Genomic DNA, 22,807 nt, shown 5'->3' on the forward strand with positions numbered 1-22,807 from the left:
TTCAAACCCACCAGCCACTCCTCGGAAGGAAGATGGGGCAATCTACTTCCGTAGTGATACTGCCTTGGAAACCCAAGGAGGGGTCGCTATGAGTCAAGTCCGGCTTGACAGTACATAACAACAACAACAACAACAAGAAAATGTATAGTCTGGATTCAAACTACCAGTTGAGTTATATTCCCTAAGCCTTGGGGGTCATATTTTTGTCAATGATCAAAGTGAAATGATTTTTAAACTACTCTATAAAAATAAAAACCACACCATTGGAAGCACAATGCACCTACCAGAACTTAACTCATTGCTGTCAAGCCAATTCTGACTCACAGCAACCCTATAGGATAGAGCAGAACTGCCCTACAGAGTTTCCAAGGCTGTAACTTTCATGGAAGCAGACTGTTACATCTGTCACCTACAGCACGGCTGGGATTTTGGAATTTTTTGTTAGCACCCAAGAGCTTAACCACTCTGTTACCAGGGCTCCTCACACCAGGGCTTATAGGGACAAAAATTACAACTCCCATGCCTCAAAGACACTGAGAAGATCATGATGAGAAAAACAGCATCTCTACGAAGCATCCAGACCATGTGCTTGGCACACAGAAGGCACTCAATAAGTAAATAGTAGCTACAGTTGTTATAGGTACATGGGTGGCACAAATGGTTTGTGCCTGGCTACTTACCTAAAGGTTGGTGGTTTGAACCTACCTAGCAGGACAATGACTAAAGGCCTTGGCAAGCTGTTTCCATAAAGATTGTGGCCAAGAAAACGCTACAGAGCATTTCTACTCTATATCATAGGACATTGCCATGAGTCAGAATCAACTCAATGACCAATAGGTTTAGTTTTTTGGTTTACTGACTGAAAGGCTGGTAGGTTCAAACTCATCCTGTGTGTTAGTTAAGTTTGCATGACAACTTGGCTGGGCCTGGTTGAGTGGCTGGGCAGCTGGATATAGTATTCCCTATCATGAGACTGGTAATCAACTCCATGGTGGAATCTACTGTGAGCAGCTGAGTAGCTGCCCTAGGATGTGGCTGGCTTCCTGCATATAAGGAAGTCTTGGGGAATGGTATCTAGCTTATGGCACGCTTGAACCCTGCGTATAGCTGTGTTGTTGTTCAGCACCCTGCCATGCTCTGCTGACCTTGGGACTTTCAATGGATTTGAATTAATGGTCTGCTGGGTGGTTTGGTAACACCAGAACTATGCCGTTTTACTTGTCAACCTTGGGCTTGTAGGTCTCAGCAGCCAGGAACTGAGTGAAGAAAAGCCTCTAGCTCCAGTGAGCTGGGAGCAGAAGGCAGAGCTGAAGCCCAAGGCTGAGGGGCTTTCACCTCAGCCCCTAAAGTCTGGCATTTTGAACTCAGACTTAAAGCCTCCGAACTGTAGGAGAATAAACTCCTGTTTGTTAAGGCCATCCCATTTGTGGTATATTCTTGTCAGAGCAGCACTAGGTAACTGGAATACCCAGTGACTGCACAAAAGAAAGGCCTGACATTCTGCTTCCATAAAGATTATAGCCAAGAAAACTCTATGAACCAGTTCTAATCTGTAACAGGGATCACTGAGTCAGAATGGACTTGACAGCAATGGGTTTGTTGTTTTTTCTGTTGCTAGTGACACTGTAGACCAAGGGCAGTTACTGGGGAAAAATGATACCAGATATTCGGGAACCCTCTCCCTTCACATACTCACTGTGTCTCAGCCCCTAGCAGCATTTCCACTTTCTCGTTTGCATGGTTACTAAGGACTGTCAGAGTAAAGAGGTGACTGGCAGAGCTCTGTCTTGAATAAAGCATTGTGGAACTGTTCTTCCCTGGAGAAGAATTAATCTCTTCATTGTCACAAGATTCCACCAATAGCTGATCCCTTAAAGAATAATCATTGACGTTGTAACTTTCTTCACTATAAGGAAAGAAGGGAAACAAAATGTCAGTTACTCAGTAGATAATGCTGTGACACTGTCAGTTTTCAAGTCACATTTTCAGGGAAAGTGGTAGTAGTGGTGGGGTGAGGGCAGGAAGTGCAAAGAGGGAGAGAATCATTTATTTTAAAATATGAACCAAAATATGAATTATAACCACTGATTATGAATTAATATAAAACCAAACCAAACCCATAGCCATGCAGTTGATTCCAACAGCAACACTATAGGACAGAGTAGAACTGACTCACAGGGTTTCCAAGGTTGTAATCATTATGGAAGCTGACTTCCACATCTTTCTCCCACAGACTGGCTCATGGGTTTGAACTGCCAGCCTCTCAGTCAGCAGCTGAGCACTTACCCATGGTGCAGCTAGGGTCCCTTCAATCAATAGAAAGCCTCACAAATTAAACCTGCTCATTACTATTTTTCTGTAATGTACTAAATTGCATCTTAGTTGTTTTTTTTTTTTTAAAGCAATGTTTTTAAAAAAATTTAAAACCCTCTAGGTTTGATTTTAAGTTATCCCGGAACTTTTATGACAAGTGAGACTTGTATGCATCTTGGTAATGCTCCCACAGCTGTTTAGACCTCCATTCGCAGGATGAAATGGGAGCCCCAAAGTTGCACATACTCTGAGTAAAGACGCCTCAATCGCAGCCTCCAAACCACCATGTGCAGGACAGAAAAGTCCCAGAGGTCTGCTTGCTTCTGGCAAGATGCCTAACTCATCCCTCTGTCCAATACTCACAGCCTCATTACCTACTTCAGAAACCAAGACCAACCTCATCATCCTCTCTTATCTCTATTTATACTACCCCTCCCCCCCAAAAAATTCTCACCATCAAACTGATTCTGACTTATGGAGAACCCACGTGTGTCAGAGTAGAACTGTGTAGAGTTTTCAATGGTTGCTCTTTCGGAAGCTGATCACCAGGTCTTTCTTCCGAGGCCCTTCTGGGTGGATGTGAACCTCCAATCTTCTGATTAGTAGTTGAGTGCATTAACTGTTTTCACCTCCCAGGGACTCTGCTTATGCCCAAGACCTCCAGTATCCTTCATTCCCCTACACTATCATCCCCACAGCACTGTGTATACCCCTAATCTGGGCCCATCTTCCAGACTGTAGTAAAACCCCCTAACTTCTCAGTCTGTACTCTGAACACTCCCTTTCCATTCTGGCCCTCCCCAGAAGATGCTGCTTCCTCTGAAGGCACTCTGCCTGGTGGATGACAGGCTATGGGTCCTGCCTCCTCTTCACCGCTGACTTTAGACCATTGTTCCAAAGAGCCCTCAGCGTTGAAGCTTAGGCTCTATTTCATAATCACTGTCATCTCTACACCCCTGGATCACTCCCCATCCTCCTTCAAGAAATTAGTTTCTGGCTCACTGCAGCCCACCAATACTACCTCTTTCATAATTCTTGATGGGCGCAGTTTCCACATAGCAGATACTTCCAGTACCCTGGTCTCCCAGTTTCTTGATTTCCTCTTCTCCAGCAATCTTGTCCTCTGCTTTACTTTAGCCACTCAGCCATCATCATACACTAGCCAGGCCTTGTCATTACCATCAACTACAGCAGTCTCATAATCCCAATGTCAAACACAGTACCCTCTAACCATCCCCTTATGAGTCTCTAACTCCAACAATTCTTTAGCCCACCATTTCCCATGATCCACCAACTCTATGCTCCTCATGGCATTTCTTCCATGAATATTAATTACTCAACTCAGATTTCTTGGTACCTAGTTGGAAACCCAAGGAGGGGTCGCTATGATTTGGATCTGACTTGACAGCAGTGAGTTTGGTTTTTTTTTTTTGGTTGGGTATAATCACTGCTTGCATACACATTCAACTCCTTGGTCATACGTGACTGGCATTTACTGCCTCCTTCCAACTACACATGGGAGAGCTCAATAAATAATCATTGAGTAAATGGGTGAATATGCTATAAATTCTAATATATTGTAGGAACAACACCCAATACCTATTTAACAAAAATACATGGAAGTGTATAGGGGAGCTAAGAGAAATGTGAAATTCTTGTACCCAATTAAAGGTGCTAGAAATTTCAGAATATGCTACTTTCTCCATAATTCCTTGAACTTTTCTTTCATTCAGTGTTGACTTCTGCTTGTCAACCACCTCCTCCCAGCTTTGGTTGAAAACCTTTATAATTCTTCCTAAAATTTATTCTGATAGATTCTTCCCTCAAAATCAGGAAACCCAATTATCATCTATAAAAGCAAAATATTGCCTTTCTGATCAAAAGTATTTGTTGCTAAGGTAACAATCTGCTAAGGTAATTAACTGAAAGTTCACGTAGCAAGATCATCTCCAATGAGCTTGTCAGACCTCATTCAGACTAGCACAGAGACACCCAGAACATACAAAATATGTAGTTGAGCCTAAGATGGAGGAGAGGAGAATTTATAGCCAGATGCAGCTGTTTACAACTCTATTTCCCTCTCTGCTTACGCACTCAACATCCAATAACTGTAAAGCTGGCTATGCTGCTTTGGAAAGAAACCCCTTTCCTGAGGGAAGTTGATGGTAATCAGACTTCCACATGTTTGTCTCTATCATTTAACAAACATATGGTTTACATAGTCTCTGAAACAATTTGGATCATGTAATTAGGAAGTTAAATTGCTCAGAAAAAGGCAAATGGAAAAACCACCTTTCCTCGCATGGAGAGGTTTATATGTAGACTTCCTCTGATTGTCTTATATATGCTCCAAGTTTACCAGCTGCTCATCAAGGCTGTCTGACTTGTGTGTGTAGTGGCTCCAATCAGAGGCAGCAATCAAGTCTATATGTGTTGTTGCTCTGTGGTAGAAACAATGATAGTTCTCCCAGTTGAAACCCACTTGTAGTCCCATAACTTTTCTTGAGATTTTTTTTACAACAACAACAACAACAACAACAACAAAAAAACACAATAAAGAACTATTAGTAAAGAACAGGGTATGATAGGAAACTTATATCTTCACTATTTTTCCCTCTGGAAATTATTCTTTTTTAGGTAGCTTAGACAGTGTTTAATTTTACTATGTGCACCTAATAGTGTGGGTAGAAAAATGACATATCTTAATGCAAATAGTGGTTTCTTCTAAAAGGTCACTTTAACTCTCTGTCCCATAAATTTCTATAAAGGTTGGACTTTTGGTGATGGGCATATATGTACTACTTTTACATCAAGAAACATTTTAAAACTACACAGTATACGTGCATTTTTAAAATACAAAACTTCGTAACTAGGGAGTTATTACTTAAGGGGTACTGAGTTTCTGTTAAGGGTGATGAAAAGATTTAGAAATGGATAGTAGTGATAGTTGTATAATATGGAAAATGTAATTAATGTCAGTGAATTATACACACAAAAATGGTTAAATGGCATGTTTCCTATATACGTTTTACTACAATTAATTGAAAAAAAAAAAAACTATGAATACGTAACAGTAGGCCCAGGAATGGCAGACACCTACTGCAGCATAGTAGTTACTTTGGGAAGGATGATGAGGAGGAAGAGATGAAGGTGGAGGGCCTGAGGTATACCTGCAGTATTATATATCTTTTTTGTTTAAAAAGGAGAGACCTGATACCACCATGGCAAAAGTTAGTATGTGCTAAATCTGGACAACAATATGTTAGTTTCTGACAACTTTCTATATTTGACATATTTCACAGCTAAAAAAAATATTTTAAAAATTAATGTACAGATGTGAGTACCATTACTCCAGGTGTCCATGGATGCCTAAGGCCATGTCTAAGATGAAGTGACTGTTGGATAATGCAATCTTTTCTTTGCCATGCATTAAGTAACAACTGATATCTGCAGATGACATAAGTGACTTAAAACATACTACAAAGTGAGAATGAATTCACTAAATGGGTTGGGTAAAAATTTATAGCTTTCCTACCAATAGTTCTTATAAACAATGCCAAGTTAGAAAATAGAAAAGAAGTAATTTCATTTATAAAAGCCACAAAACTCATAAATATTCATTAAACTTAACAAATTTCTTCTACATGAAGACAACTTTAAAATGGTTCAGAGAGAGAGAAGGAAACCTGAATTAGTGGATAGGAAAGCTTAACATTATAAAGGTATTACTTCTTCCTAAATTAATAAATAATTTTAACACAGTCCTGATAAAAATATCAACAGGGTTTTATTTTGGGGAGTGGCAGGGAGAGGGAACATGCACAAACAACTAGAAAGTTTGTGAAAAAGAATGAGAATGAACTAGCCATATGATGTATTAGAACATACTGCAAAGTTGCAATAACTCAAAGGTTGGGCCTGGGTCATGAATTGAGATGATTAGTGAAACAATGGGTTCATGAAAAAAATCTGGGAATTTGGCACATGATAGAGGTGGCATTTCAAATTTGTGGGGAATTGGTGACTACCAGTCAACAAATAATATTGGGATATTTGTGAACTATGTAAGGAGCCCTGTTGGTAGAATGGTTAAGCATACGGCTATCAAGTGGAAAGTCAATGGTTCTAACCCATCAGCCACTCCATGGGAGAAAAGACCTGGTGATCAGCTCTTGTAAAAAAAAAGGAAACCTTATGAGGCAGTTCTCTATTACATAGGGTTGCTATGAGCTGGAACTGACTCAAAAGCACACAACAACAACAGCAACAACAAATCATATAGAAAAATATAGTTGGATCTCAACATCATTACTTCTTAAAACAGGATATGCCCTTACATCTCTTAGTAAGTCAGAGACATGGGGAGGAGGTGGGTGACAGGATAGGTATTTCCCCTCCTCATGGACCCTTCAGGACTGCCTGGTAATCAGAGGGGATGGTGTGTGCAAATATTTTAACCTTAATTAGCATTTTAGGTACTTAATAAAGATGAGCAGGAATGGACAAGGCTAGGAGTCAGGCGGGTAAAAGGAAAGATGGTGACTGGAAAAGGTTAGATTACCATGGTAAAGGCAGTCAGCTTCCCCACAGCCCACTGTTTTTCAGCCCTAGCTTATGGGCCATCGAGAGTGGCCTCAAGTCCTGCCTTTGTTTTGAAATTCTCTCATTTGTAGCCAGAAGTTAATAGGCTATAAACCTAACCAGTACTCCCAGTTCTTCTTTTTGCAAAGGGTGAAATTAAAAAAAAAAAAAAGATGTTATCCAGCTTTCTCTTAAAAAAAAGTACTATTTTATTTTCTGCATATATCCTTAAGACAGTGTCATTTACTTTTTATACCTATTCTGTAGTTCCCTTTCCATAGCTTTCATTTAAAACTCTCATACAGCCACCTTGTCCTGAAAATACATTCACTTGAATCTATGGAAACCAAAACAAATTTCTCATGAGCTGCCAGCTGCCTGCATTTTTGCAGACCCCTGTGCTTCCTACCAGTGAAACCACGCCCCAGGGTCATTGTGGGCCAACACCATCCAAATCCAATGACCTCAAATCATCATTATTCTTCTTGACCTCCTTACAAAATTTGATAAATTTGAATACGTGGGACATCCTTAAACTCTTACCTTCTAAAGGCTTCTGTGACATTTCTAAGTCATCCATCTTTGGAGGCACTTTCCAAGATCTTCTTCTAGACCTTCTCACAGTTCTCTCAGGGATTTAAAGGCTCTGACATCCTTCCCATAGTGATGTCTCACAGGATTCATGAGGTTTAATAAGATCACAGGAGAGCCCCGCTCCTTCCCTCCTAGATGCTTACTAATGCCCTTGCTCTGCAACTTTCAACTTAGTTCCTCTTCCTCCTCTGGAAACATGATCGGTAAATCTATGCCCTAGATTTTGTACTTAACTGGAATAAAAATACTCTAGTTAAAACATTTTTGCAATGGAGGACACTGAACTATGCTAAAACTTGTTTCAAGTTAAGTGTTAAGAACACTCTTTCATCTGACTCAATTAATTTCAATGTTATAGTTTGGTTTTGGAATTATACACAGCTTTTTACAACAATATTCAATTTTAAAGTAATGAAGGTCAGCACAGTGGGTAAGAGCATGAATTTGATTTGGATCACTTTGTGATCTTGAGCAAGTAACTGATTGCTCTCTGTGTTTGTTTTCTCATCTGTAAATTGGGGACAAAACAATATCGACCCTCATGGATTGTTGTGAGGATTAAGTGAGATAATACATGCATTATCTCTTATGTAAAGCCCTTACTGTCTGGCTTACAACAAATGCTCAATGAATAATAGTTCTTTTTTTTTTTTTTTTTAATTTTCTGACAGGACGTCATGCATTTAAATTGCCTGACATTTTGTTAAAAGCCTGATAATTACAGGTGCTAATTAATTTAGTGGACTAAACATAATTATAGCTGAATGCCCATATCAAGAAATGCCATAATTTGCTAAGTGCTCTGACCAGAAAAAAACAAGGTGTATTTATCCAGAGACTGACTTCAATCCACCGCACTTGCTCAGTTTTTCAAACTAATTCTGAAAAATGACAAACATGTCACATACTTCCTACCCTACTGTCAAGACTATAACAAATAGTGGAGATGAGGGTCACATTTGTTGGTAGAATAAGGATCTGTTGTGATTCATTGTCACCAAGAAAGATGGCCAGTGATCCATAATAGGATCAGAAAGTCCCCATGCCTGTCACCAGGGATCATCAGCTTCTGCACCCAGCACCTCTATGGCCGCCATGTGGTGCCCCAAACTCACTGCCTTTGACAAAAAAGAGATGGGCGGGTCTGAGAGGCCATTAGCCCCTTATCAAAGTTCCCTCCCTGGCACAATCACAACTAAGCAAGCTCTGAAGAACAAGTGGGCAGCTTAAGATTACGGTAACAAGGCTGCTCCAAATCACTGGAACAATCCCCATACTCCAATTCAGGCTTATCACCACTGACTTCCTTTTGTTCAAAAGAGAAACTTCATTTTTTAATCTTGTTTTTTTCAGCTACAATGTTATAATGTTTTGTGATCAGCTGTGAGAGACACTGAAAGAAATTTGCTACTACAAACGTTTACACATGATTTATACCAACTTAAAAAAGAGAAAAAGTTGATCAATGGTTATCCCTCACTCACTTGCCATGTGATGTGCTTTCTTGATGGGGAGGGGCAAGTATGAAATTAAATGCATTTATCCCTATTTTGGAGACCAAACATCTAGGTCCAGCCCCAGAGTGTGCCACAACCTTCAGCTGTAGAACAATGGCAAAAGGTTTCAAACCATTTTTTCAAACAATAAGAAAATCTAGGAATAGAAGGGCAATAATGTGATTTGTGGCATTATCTTTAGAGGTACACATTCCTAAGAATAATGTTCATAGCATGAATCAACCACTTACCAAGGACTATTCACTGTAAGTAGGAGCTCTGGTAGCATAGTGCCTAAGGCACTTGACTGCTAACCAGAAGGCTGGCAGTTCAAACCCACCAGCCACTCCCTGGAAGGAAGGTTGGGCAATCTACCTCCATAGTGATACCACCTTGGAATCCCAAGGAGGGGTCGCTATGAGTCAGGTCCAACTCGATGGCATATAACAACAACAACAACAACAACATTCACTGAAAGTGCTTTATATAAACTATCTCAAGGAATTCTTACAGAGACTCCATGAGGAAGTTGACATTATTATCCCCATTCCAAGCATGAGAATCTCTGAGAGATTAGAAGTAACTTGCCCAAGTTCACAGGGGCAGGATTTGCTCCTAGTTTTGTCTGACTCCAGACATCAGTATTGTGCTTCTCAAAAACATAGCTTCCAGCATGTAAAGGCAATGCTGACTCTTCTTCAAGATCCTGAAGAAACGCTAGCCTTCCTCCTTATATGGTCAAACAGATCAAGGGTATGTAAAGCAACAGGAGGAAGAGAGAAAAAAGGAAACAGCATTCCCCCCACCATCTCACCATCTTGAATTTAAAACTCAATGCCACAGAGGTCAGAAATAAATAATCAAGTTTCATCCTCCAGGAAAAAAAAAAAAACCTTTGAATCAGAGAAAAGTCCTACTGTTTTCTGTGTATCAAGATACCCTTAAAGAGGAAGACAAATAATGGCAGGTGACTTCCATCTTCTATGTTAGGGAATTTTCTATCATTTTTCCAATGAAAAATTCAAAACTAAATTTTTTAGACTAAACCAGGCCAAGATCCTTTCCAAAAAGCCTACATAGTATAAGCCACTGGACTTTCAAACTGCTTTAGAAAATTCAAGCTCTAACTTAAGTCCTTGGTTTTATGAACTTATAATAATGACTTGGCAGTATGCTATTATAGAATATTCTTTGCTAAACTTGATGATTTGTAATATGTAACAGGGCCCAATTTATGCCAATACATATGATATTTATGGCACCATGAACTATGAATCCATGAAATGGAAATCTACTGTCTTAAATTTCTGCAGGAAGGAAATGTTATGAGAGGGAGACTATCTTTCCCACACTCTGATGCTGTATTAGCTTAAGGTAGAAGAAAGCTTGAAAAAACAATTTGGTATTCGTGGCACCATGATTAAGCACTCAGCTGCTAACCCAAAGGTTGGTGGTTAGAACTCCCCAGTGGCTCTGTGACAGAAAAGACCTGGTGATCTGCTCCCATAAAGATTAGAGCCTAGAAAACCCTACAGTGCAGTTCTACTCTGTCACATGGGGTTTCTAGGAGACAGAATCAACTCAGTGGCACCCAACAACAACTTATGAACAGGGAAACTATAAAAATGCTCACTCAACAAAAACCGGCTTTTGAAAAACTGCTTCTCAAAACAAACAAGAAAGGTGTAAGTCTTTAGGCTATATTTCCCAGTTATATTATAGAATGGGAAAAAGGTCACAATATTTTATAGAATGGAGTTAGGAGTGGTACCTAGCTCACAAGCTGCTGTGATGATTCAATGATATGTTGCATATAAACTCTCAGTACAGGAATAGCCCACTATACGTGCTGCATACTATACGGTCTTATCATCAGTGTTACTATTACTACTGATTTATCAGGAGGGAGCTCTGGTGGCGTAGTGCCTAAGGCATTGACTGATAACCAGAAAGCTGGAGGTTCAAATCCACCAGCCATTCCTCAGAAGGAAGGTTGGGCAATCTACTTCCATAGTGAAATAAAATAATAAAAAAAATCATGGCTGAATCATTTGGAGGTAGAAAACAGAGAAGATGAAAGAAACAAATCAAGACATGATTTCATTTACTATTAGAGATAACTAGACTAGACTTCAGCATTCTTTTCTATTATGCCTAACACTTGCCCCATGCTGATCTATCTGTGTGCTTTTAAGTGTGCAGAAGGGTGTATCTGGCTTGATGGGGGCAAAAAGACACTTCTGATGAATGTTCACATGAACCACCACTGGACTAACAACAACCAAAAGGAAGTGGATTCTAGTACTAGTCACTTCTACCTCCTTTTGAAACTAATGACATGTATCCTAGAGAGAAAGTATTAGTAGTTTTAAAGAGTTCTTCCTGTTGGCCCATAGGTTTCTCAAATGACTCATAAACTTCTTAACCAATTAAATGTTCCATGGAAAAGGGAGTTTTGTAGTTGTGCCTTCTACTGTCTATTACTTAATCTGCCACCATTCTTCCTACCTTCTTGTTCCTCAAGCCCCAATGTGTGCAGCCCCTGGCAATAGATCATGACTGTCCCAAAACAATCCTGGCTCCCCTATTCCCCTTGATCACACACTTGCTTTGTTACCAAACTCCAAACTCACTGCCATGGAGTCGGATCTGACTCATAGCGACCCCTCCTTGGGTTTCCAAGGCGGTGTCACTACAGAAGTAGATTGCCCAACTTTCCTTCCGAGGAGTGGCTGGTGGGTTTGAACCACCAGCCTTCTGATTAGCAGTCAAGTGCCTTAGGCACTATGGTACCTGAGCTCCCTTATAAATAGGAGAAGTCTTGTGACTCAAGACTGACCCATGAAATATAAAAAGTCTTCTGGGGATAGCCTGGGAAAGGTTTTCCTCTGCTGATAAAAATAAAAGTCACTTAAGTAAAAGTCCCTTGGAATGGTATCACCCCTACCCCCTCCTATGCCTTTGGATGAAATCATGATGCCTAGAACTGCAGGAGCCATCTGCAATGAAGCATATATATGAAGCTATAAGAATGGGTAGAAAAAGTCCACACAGATCCTGGATCAGGTGCAGAATAGAAAGAGCTGGATTCTTGATTACTATTGACTAGGCCTAACTACCCCCAGTCTTCATGTTTAATAAGAGAGTACAATTGTTCATTGCTTGAATCACTGTTATTTGGGAATTCTGTTACTTGCAGCCATAAACTCCTAAATGATCCTACAGTGAATCTCTCAAAGACAATAGAACATATGGGGATTTTCCAAACTCACTCGACTTTTTATTTTTGAGATAATTGAACATTTTTTGTTGCTTAGATCTATATTGTTACTTGAAGCCCAAAACATTAGTTAATACAATAGTACAAAATAAAAGCAAACAAACAAAAAAACAGTTTCAATAATAAAGTTTTAAATGTTTCTTTTTAAATTGAGGTATGTGGCATTTATGGATAAGTACATGGGTAAAAACTCTAGGGAATATGAGAAGCAACATGACACATAAAGTTCCAGATTTGTTCTGCCAAAATTAAGTAATTAAAAAGATGTATTAAAAATGAATATATAATGGAGTAGAATATACATATCTTTAAAAATAAAAGATAATTTAAGGACATTTTAGCTGGAGATGAGAAGGGGTGTCAGGAGGAGAGCCTGCCCAATGATTAATGCTTTCATTCAAGTCATTTAAAATTAACTATCTATATGACTGGATCAGATTCAACAAATATTTATTCAATGATCATGTGGGCCAGATGCTCGGCTATACACTGAGGGTACAAAGGTGAACCAGATAGACATGGACACATAACTAACATCAAAGGTTATGGTAGAAAAGGTTTTATGGAACCAAGGAGCAGGAGAAAGGAACGTATTCTAGAGGGATGGAGAACTCCCAGTGGATATGACAATTAAACTAAGCCCTAAAAGGTAAAAAAGAGTTTGCCTAGACAAGATATGGGGTGAGCATGGAGTCAGGGAAGAGGGAGAGTATTCCAGGCAGAAACAGAAATATGTACTAGGTTCTAGTGGCTAGAAAAATGGTTCAAGGATCTGAATTTATGCTAAGTGCAAGGTAAGGCCTTGTAAGGGCTTTTTGCACAGGATGAATTGAACAGATCTGTCTTTGAATAAGAACACTGTGGCTGTGGAATGCAGAACAGATGGGGGAGTGGTGGCAATTAAGAGTTCAGGGAAGCAGTTCCATGGACTATTTAGAAGACTGGTGACTAACTAGGTATGGGCATGGTGAGGTAAAGGGAGAATTCAAGTATCAGGTTTACCATGGAGTGACTGGATATATGAAGATGGCTTACTGAGGAGGGAGCAAACATTACAGCATGTTTTAGTTACGTGTTTATGTGAAGTAATGGTGATAGGCTGGGGGGAGGGAGATTTTGTTTTTACTTTTAGAAGAAAGTAGGAGAGAACACATAAGCCAGATGTAAGAGATGTTCTGAAGGAGAATAAAACCGTTAATTACATTACAAAATAAATCTTTTGAGAGCTTGAATATACAATGTAACCTGTGAGCCCCAGAACTCAATGGGACTGCCTTGTTTTCCCAGGCCTCTCAAGTTTTCCACATCCGACAGAGTACAGACTTACCACTTTTCTATCGCTAACTACTCAGTGTAAAATATTTGAGTTTTCCTTCTCTGACAGGGTTCCACCTTACAGAGGTTTCAGCTTTCACAGGTTTTACCATATTTATTAGGTCTTGGATTCAGTTTTCCCCTTTCAAAAATGGGAACAATAGTACTTGTCCCAAAAAGCTATACCTGTGGGTGTAGTCTGGACACCATGATGGATGAGTCATTATAATATTATTTTTATTATATGTAAGTAGAATACTATATTAAGTTATTATTTATTAGTATAAATAAGTATAAAACAATAACCTATTAATCTTATGTTACAGTATTACTGCTGTGTCAGTCCTGACTGCCTGACCGTACATTTCACTGCCCTGAAGGCCAAGATGGTATATAATTGGTCATCATTCTAGTACAATGATTCTCAACTGAGGATCAATTTTGTCCCCACTCCAGGAGACATTTAGCAATGATGTCCAGAGACAGTTTTAGTTGTCACAACTGAGGGGGGTGGTGCTACAGTAAATAGTGGGTACAGGCCAGGGATACTGCTAAACATTATCCAATGGAAAGGACTGCTTCTTACAACAAAGAATTATCCATTCAACATGGCAACACTGCCAAGGTTGAAAGCCCTCCTCTAGTAGTATCCAGGTATCCTTCAGTTAAAGCTTCAAATACCACAGAATTCAGTTTCTCCTCCAAAGTAGTCAAATTAGCCATGTATCCTTTTGAAACCTGGTAGAACAGACTACTCATACAAGCAGCCCAGAGTTCCTGAAGACTTTAAAGTTTCTCTTGATACTCTAAAAAGGTGAAAATTTTTGTCCTGGAATATACTCCCATGGCCACTAACCAAGGTCAGCCATGAAGGCACTAGAAAGTAGTACTGCATGTCCTACAAAGCTGAGTTGGCCACATATCCCAGCAATCTTGGAACGTAGTCAGCATAAACCATCTGCTACTCTGGATCAGGGGAGGAAGAGTTACTGTCCTCCCGAGCAGACTGACTCAGTAGCTGGGAAGTCTCCCTGAAGCTGAAAACCACCGGCGGTCCAGCAGATAAGCTTCCTGACTGAATCACAGAATTACAGTAAGGCAGTGGGTGGCTAGATCAGTCCAAAAGAGCCAGCACAGGTAGCTATCCTTTCTCTGTACCCCATAGTCAAGACTAAATTATTGCCTTCCTTAAAGGTATTGCATCTCTTGGCTGCTGCCTCTGGCATGTAAGGCATTTGCAGTTGCCTCCTTGAAACGATCATGTAAATATGGCTGTGCATACTGTACATTTTTAACAAGGCTGGTAATCAACTCTCTGTGGTCTGCTCATCACTCTCACCACATATTCAGGTCATAAACAACTTGGGTCTCTAACGTTATTCCCTTAGATAAGAGGACTCCAGAAATCTGGTAAGAGATTTGTCAAAAGCAAGTAAATCCCAATTTTGGTAAAGACAAAGTTAGGTACTCAGGTTACCCTTTCAACTGGAGCTGAATATTTTTTCTTTCCTTTATTACTAATACAAGTTTAGATACACTTGAAATAGCTAGGATACCTGGGACTGGGACAACAAGGAAAGTAACATGGAATTTAATGGCAAAATGTCCCTTGGAGGGCAAAAAATGCTGCTAAGCAGAACAGCATATACCTTAATTCTAATTTTCAAAGTCTGTATTGATTGGGTAGCTCTGTACAAGTCCATGAATAAAAGTTGTACTGTGCTGGCTTAAATAACCGTGCTTCCATGAATGTCACTGAAGATATCATAATCAAAACTACATATATCTTTAAAATTGATTTGGTGCTGTTAATGTATGTTTTTTCATTACAATAAAAAGTTTAGTTAAAGCATTTGGCATTTGGTTCATTGAGACAGAACAAATATTTCAACAGCTGGAAGATGTTAAAAGTCAAGAGTTCTGGTATTTGAAGAGACATGTATAATTACTCCTTCCTAAAAACAAAACATCTCCAAAAAAGTAAGGAAGCATGTTATCTTATAGGAAATCAATAAAACATATAAATATAAAATTATAATTCTGCTTCAATCTTTACTTACAAAATTTACTTAGCTACTAAAACTATTCAAATTGACCCAGGTATGAAAAATAATTCCTCCTTGGAGATATGAAAACACTATTTTCCTAAGTATGAAAAATCAACATCATCGTCTTTATGTACTTGGGAGCTCTGGTAGCATAGTGGCTAAGACACTTGCCTGCTAACCAGACGGCTGGTGGTTCAAACCCACCAGCCACTCCTCGGAAGGAAGGTTGGGCAATCCTACTTCCGTAGTGATACTGCCTCGGAGAACCAAGGAGGGGTCAGGGCCGACTCGACGGCACATAACAACAACAACAACATAGTAAAATTTACATGATGACTTTTTATGGTAAACCATACAAAGTTTCCATTTCAGTTACACAGTCAAGCAGCTGAAATAATTCACAATATGGTTTGATTAAAAAGCACAAAAAGAAAAAAAACTTCTATTTCAATTTTGTGAGAATTTTTAAGTTAGAAAGAGAGCAACTCAGAAGTAGAATTTAAACAAATATTTCATTTTCTTTTAAAACTTGACATTTATTTTGTATTTTCATGGAGATCTATTTCTCCAATTCTCTTCACTCTGCCTAAACTGTACCTTAGGAACTATCCCTGCTCCTATCATATGCCATCAATTCAGCCCGCCATCTTTTCCTTCACATGGGGAAAAAACACACTACAGATTTATGCTTTTACTCTAAGTTAATATTCTAGGAAAAAATGGAATATTTATGTAAGACCAGCAGGAAAATATTTTACAATCCCATATATTGAGTACATTTAATAAAGAATGGTCCCTAGAGAATGGCAGAGCTGAGGGATGGAAGTGTGTGTATGTGTGTGTTGAGAGACAGAGAGAGAAAGGACAGTGCAACAAAACAAATACTGTAAAGAAAGGCCTTCTACAGTATTCCTTCTGGACATCTCCCTGGAGCTAGACGTGAACACGGCCAGAATTCTAAACTGTGAAGAATGAACATTCTGCCAACCAACTGATTTATTTTATACCCTTCAGAAAGGAAAAGAGCTAATACCTTCTCAGTCATGGGGAAATCATTTAGACTAATAATCATTAAGAGAATGGATTTTAAGTTAAGCCACAAGGAGCCCCAAAAGTTGACCCCCAAAATATCCTCAATCTGAGCAACTGCTACCTCTTTTATACAAACGTTCTAGGGCAGAAGCAAGTTAAAATACACTCATTGGGACTAATACTTCCCCACAGAAGTCACCAAAATTGAGTGATGTAAACGTGAAAAATGATTAGAACAGTGGCCTGCACAGTGTAAAAGCACAGCAGAGGTGGGCCAGAATGATGATGTGGGTGATGGGCTAAGTCATACTGGTATAGAAAATTACATGTGAAAGTGACACTGATGTTACTGTAATTCGATTTGTAGAGACTACACAGCTAACATCTCAAGATTTTAAAGGGTGGCTACCCCTAACAGTCATCTGAATTACAGAACTTTAAAACTGGGATGTAAAACCAGCACCATCAGAAAAAGACTCACCTCTTCTTCTTAGTGATAATGAGAACATCATTGAAGAGAAAGAAGTAGACTTGCTGTTTGGATGTCCTTTTTGAGAAAAGCACAGTGTCTTCTACATAGGCTGTCAATTCACCTCTTTTTACCAACCAGCGGGAAGAGGAGACTAAAGGAAAGGGCTACAAAAACAGAAGTTCAACATCTGAGGCCAAGTTAAAGTCTTTTGGTAACTATCAAAAGTAGAATATAAAACTTACATTAAAACAAATGATACATATTGTGGTATTTTGTAGTATTGTGGTATTTTATTTTGTGATGTGTAATAAAAAATGTGTAAAAAAATACATATTGTGGTATTTTATTTTGTAGATGTGTAATAAAAAAAATCAACCAGTTGCCGTGGAGTTGAGTCTGACTCATGGTGACCCCATGTGTGTCAGAGCAGAACTTGTGTTCCATATGGCTTTTCATTGGCTGTTTTTTCAGAAATAGACCACCAGGGCTTTCTTTCAAGGCACCTCTGGGTGGATTCAAACTACCAACCTCTCAATTAGAAGTTAAGTACGTTAACCATTTGTACAACCCAAAGAAACAAAGGCACCTTATTAAATATATAATCAGAGAAGTGCAGTGCATTCTCTAGGAGAATGAATGAAAAAGAACAATGTATTTCCAATATAAAAACTATCAATTTTCCAATATAACAACTAAAATACAATGAGAAAACATTATTGGGATCACCAAAAACCAGGACTCTTTCAGTAACCTTCAACTGAAAAAGAAGATTGATACAAAATCACTTAAAATTGAAAAGCTCACTAATGAAATCTATTAGTACAAACTGTGGTTATTTTAAAGATCTCAAGACAGAATCTAAACATCCTGAAAAACATAGACAACTACAGTTAATACGTTCACATTTATCTTATAAACTAAAAAGATTTTATTCTAGAGAGAGAGGGAAATATTCCACAAACTTCTGTTTTGTTTACTGGTCATGCATTTAGCCGTACTCTTGAGAACGTATGTCTTGAAGTTTATGGTAATTTGTACCGTGGAAGTTCATCTCTGAAAGCATCAGGCCACTTTCTCTAGTTGTGAAGATGAAGTTCTTCCAAAATGCTGATGGTGTACTACCTAAGGCATCTGACTGCTAACCAGCAGACTGGCGGTTCAAATCCATCAACCACTCCACAGAAGGAAGGTTGGACAATCTACTTCCATAATGATACCACCTCGGAAATCCAAGGAGGGTCGCTATGAGTCGGAGCGACTCAACGGCACTGAGTTTGTTTTTTTTGATTTTTGGAATCTCATAGAAAAGGCTGTCTCCAAAGCATACATACTGTTTCCCTTTATTCAGTCTTGTATAAGCCAACTAAATCTCAAAACTACAGGATATTCCTTACCCTTGAGAGTGCTCCCTCTCCCTCTCTCTCCTGTTCTTAAGATATCAGAAATACTTACTGCCAAAACTCTGATGTAAAAAACCCAATATCTATAAAAGAAGCAAAAATTCTTGGACACACAGAATGGTAAATGTGGTAGTTCAGTTTGTGTGTCAACTTGGCTGGGCCTGGTTGAGTTGCTGGGCAGCTGGTGGTAGTTATTGCCATGATGAGACTGGCAATCAACTCCATGGTGGGCTCTACCACAGGCAGCTGAGTAGCTGCCTTTGAGATGTGGTCTGCTTCCTGTATGTAAGGAGAAGCCTTGGGGATAGTCTCTAGCTTATGGCACCTTGAACCCTGCATGCAGCCGTGTCATTGTTCAGCAGCCTGCCATGCTCTGCCAACCTTGGGACTTACAATGGACTTGAATTAATGGACTGCCATGTAGTTTGGTAACATCGAGACTGTGCCATTTAACTTGTCAACCTTGTGCTTGTCAGCCTCAGCAGCCAGGAGCTGTCTGAGTGAAGAAAAGCCTCTAGCATCAGTGGGCTGGGAGCTGGAGGCAGAGTTGAAGCCCAAGGCTAAGGGGCTTTCACCCAGCCCCTACAACCTGGCATTTTTAACTCAGACTTAAAGCCTCCAAAGCGTAAGAGAATAAACTCCTGTTTCTTAAGGCCATCCTATTTGTGGTATATTCTTGTCAGAGTGGCACCAGGTAACCACAACAATATAGTACAACCTAATGCCCCTCTTTTCAGGTGATAATGATGGAAAAGAGCTAAAGGAAATTGGAGATATTAGGGAGGAAAGGAGAAGGTTATGAACACCTTAAATTTAAGGTAATTTTTCCCATAGAAGCTCATCCCTGAAAGCATTGCACCACTTTCTGGCTGTGAAGGTCAAGTTCTTCCAAAATAATCCATCATAATCTCATATCAAAGGCTGTATCCAAGGAATCACACATGCTTTCATACGATTACACATGATTTCAAGCATTTTTTAACTTTAAAAAGGACTTCTTTAAGACGGTTTTTGATCATACTATTTTTCTGAAGGTTTGAAAACAAAGATGAAAGATTGTGGCTGACTCTTAACTTTCAAAACTGCCTATTAAGGCAGTTCATGGAGTTTTCAGTTTCAAAATCTTGAATCAGAAAGTTATCCAATAGCTGAGACATTAAAGACCAAAAGACAGAGATGGTTTCGATAACTCTGGAGGACCTCCCAGCACACACAAGAGGTCACCATAAAGAATCATGTGGCAGGTTAGATACAACCAAAGGGGTATAATTACTGGGAACACAGTGCTCTCTTGCATCACGTACAGGATGAACCAAGGACATATTACGGTTAAGTTTTACGGTGCATGTCACCCTATGACTTTTCTTAATTTAGGAAATGGAGGAAGAAAGGGTGTTCTGCTGTTACATTGTTTTAAAGCGGATTGATTTTTTATGGAAGTCTCATCCTCTTCTAAGGCAAAAGTAAATTTCTAAAAAACCACCTAAAATTACCAGTGGCTTTCAGTATGTCTATGCTTCTTTTGAAAATAAAAATCTTTTATTATAAAACTTTCATTTCAGAATTTATTTCTAGAAGATTAAAATCATTTTGATTTTTTTCTGAGTACAAACCAAAAGCTATAAAAAATTCATGAACAAAAATGAATCTTAAACACCACTGAAATAATTTCTACAGAGAAGAGGTTTTCCATGATCTTTTGTGTTACTTGGCGTCCTAGAAAACTAACTTCATCATACACTTTAACTACTTTTATGGGCCAGAGGGACAAGGGGGAGCTGCTCTGGAACAAAGACTTTTTAACATCTTAAGAGTTCCTTCTGGTGCCTGTTGTATCTTAGAATTCCACTTGTTAGCAAGGCCCCAAGCACCAATCAGCAAATTCATCCAGGAACCAACATTCCACAACCTCACTCAATCACTTAATTTATGGCTTTTTTTTAAAAAATAGCTGAATGACATCATCTTATTTAAGTACACCACAGTCTGTGTAATCAGTCCTTTACCGATAAACATTTAGGTTGTTTTGACTCTTTTGCAATTTCAAATAATTATATGAATAATCTTGTATACATATAATTTCACATATATATTTATGGGTGTATCTGTGTCAGAGTAGAACTGTACTCCATAGGGTTTTCAATGGACACAAATAAACAAAACATGCAAAAGTCCAATTGTTAGGTCACAGTAACTTGCATTTGTAGTTTTGATAGTTATCACCAAATTGTCCATCAAAGGGGTTATAACGATCTTTTCACGAGCAACATACGAAAGTGCCTCTTCCCCACAATAAAATGTGTTATCAAACCTTTGCATTATTATGAATCTAAGAGGTGTAATTCATTTTTACTTTCAATTAGCTATTTTCTTCTGAGTGAAGTAAGACATCTTTTTAAATGCTTGAGTCATTTGTATTTCCTTTTCTTTTAGAAGTTTTCTGATTTGCTACTTTCTAAAGGGTTTTAGATCTTTTTCTTATCCCTTTTTTTTAATACATTGGGGATATCAACCCTTGTCTGTACATGGATTGGAAATATATTTTTCCAGTTTGCTCTTTGCCTTTTTACTTTATTTATGCCTTCATTTTTTTCCTTTATAGAGAAATTAAAATAAATTTAATATAGCTGCACTTACCAGGTTATTTTTTAAAATTTTTTCTTTTAATGACTTCTGGATTTAGAATAAATTGCTAAACACCAATCTGATCGTGTCACTTTTCAGATGGCTCACAACTGACCTTATCCAGCTCCTCCCTCCTGGCACACAGGAGTCTGGTCCACTTGAGCTTCTGCTTACTACATGAGCAGTATCAGTATCAGAACAGCAGTATCATACTCAAGTAACATATTCAAGAAAGAATTAAGGGAGATGAACCATCCATTAACAAGATTTTTTTCACAAACTAGAAAAGAAGTATCCTTTTATGAGTTAGAAGAATACTGTGGTTCAACTCATGGGATATCACTGTTTTGCTACAGACTTTGAGAAATACTAAAGAAATCTCTAATAGGCTCTTTACAGTTCTTAAATTCTATTATTTTAACTCTCTACTTCCCCAAGTTTGGTGTCTTTCTGGGGGAAAAAAAAGAAACAGTGCTTTGTAGAAAATGCTAACTTCTTCATTCATAGCCTGGAGAAGGGCCATTCTGACCTATGTGAGAGAGAGCTGAACTGTCTGAAGGATCCTCTGGCAGCCTCTCTGTTATCAGTTTATGGCCCTTCTTTGATAACCAAATTTGGCCTCAACTATCTCTCCTCATTTAGAGAAGATTTAAGCAATGTTGTTATTGTTGTTATGTGCCATCAAATCAGAGGGACTCATAATGACCCCTCCTTGGGTTTTCTAGGTGGTATCACTACCAAGTAAATTGCTTAACCTTCCTTCCAAAGAGTGGCTGGTGGGTTTGAACCACCAACCTTCTGGTTAGCAGTCAAGTGCCTTAGGCATTACATTACCAGAGCTCCTGATTTAAGCAATAGTATGTAATAAATCTGTTTGTGAAGAGGCATGTGGATACCTTAATTTTAAATTCCAGCTGGGAGTTAATTGTGTACATCATCTCAGTCCTTTCCATCTTCCGGGCCCCTTCATTGCACAGTCGAACCAACTGGGAACACAGAATAATGAGAAGGGTTAAAAGATCAAGGAGAATAATCTCACTTTCAAATGCAAATCTCTCCTGGGAAATGCTGAGCGAATGGGGAGTTAAAGAACTCATAGTTTCACAGGGTTAAGACACACAATTCATGGGAAGCTGTAAAATTAAAAGTGAAGACAAGAGAAAAAAGTCCTGAAAATTTTTAGAGACACATATGCTGTATGTCTTTTTATCCTATCACCCCACTCCACTCTCATCTTGGTCCTTTCTGCTTCTTTCTCTGCTCCTCCCTCCTTACTTGGCCCACAGGGACCTCTCCAACCTAAGGGCAAGCGATACCCTTTTCTCCCCTCCTCCAAATAAGAGAAGCTTAAGGAAGACTATCAAATTCAAAGACATCCTACACTGACAGAGATGCACACAAAGGGTGACCAGCAAACAGCAATGAAAGGAGGAAAGCTTTGGTTGCAGCCTGATAGCTAATCATTCTGCAAGCATGGTCAAGCTAAGAGAAATTCCATTTAATTGGAAGTTCTGAGTTATCTGCAGACTGAATGCATTCACAGTCCCTTGATAGGTTTCTAATACATACTTAGTTCATGGATCTAAGTAAAAATAAACTGCGTATTTCTTATTAACTAGAAAGTCTGTTTTAAAAAAGGAATATATATATAT

At 38.9% G+C, this 22,807-nt stretch overlaps 1 protein-coding gene across 1 annotated transcript in view; it reads right to left on the reverse strand.

Annotated features, from left to right (window-relative positions):
• ARHGEF26 (Rho guanine nucleotide exchange factor 26) overlaps window positions 1-22,807 on the reverse strand; it is a 197,140-nt gene that overhangs the window by 17,950 nt on the left and 156,383 nt on the right. The window contains exons 9-11 of the mRNA XM_007943568.1: window positions 22,052-22,141; window positions 17,140-17,294; window positions 1,697-1,906 (exon numbers count right to left, since the gene is read on the reverse strand). Coding sequence (XP_007941759.1) covers window positions 1,697-1,906; window positions 17,140-17,294; window positions 22,052-22,141 — 455 coding nt within the window. The remainder of the gene's footprint in view (window positions 1-1,696; window positions 1,907-17,139; window positions 17,295-22,051; window positions 22,142-22,807) is intronic.

The sequence above is a fragment of the Orycteropus afer genome, unplaced genomic scaffold (genome assembly GCF_000298275.1).
Source record: "Orycteropus afer afer isolate SDZICR_OR568_19922 unplaced genomic scaffold, OryAfe1.0 scaffold00109, whole genome shotgun sequence".
NCBI classification, from domain to species: domain Eukaryota; kingdom Metazoa; phylum Chordata; class Mammalia; order Tubulidentata; family Orycteropodidae; genus Orycteropus; species Orycteropus afer.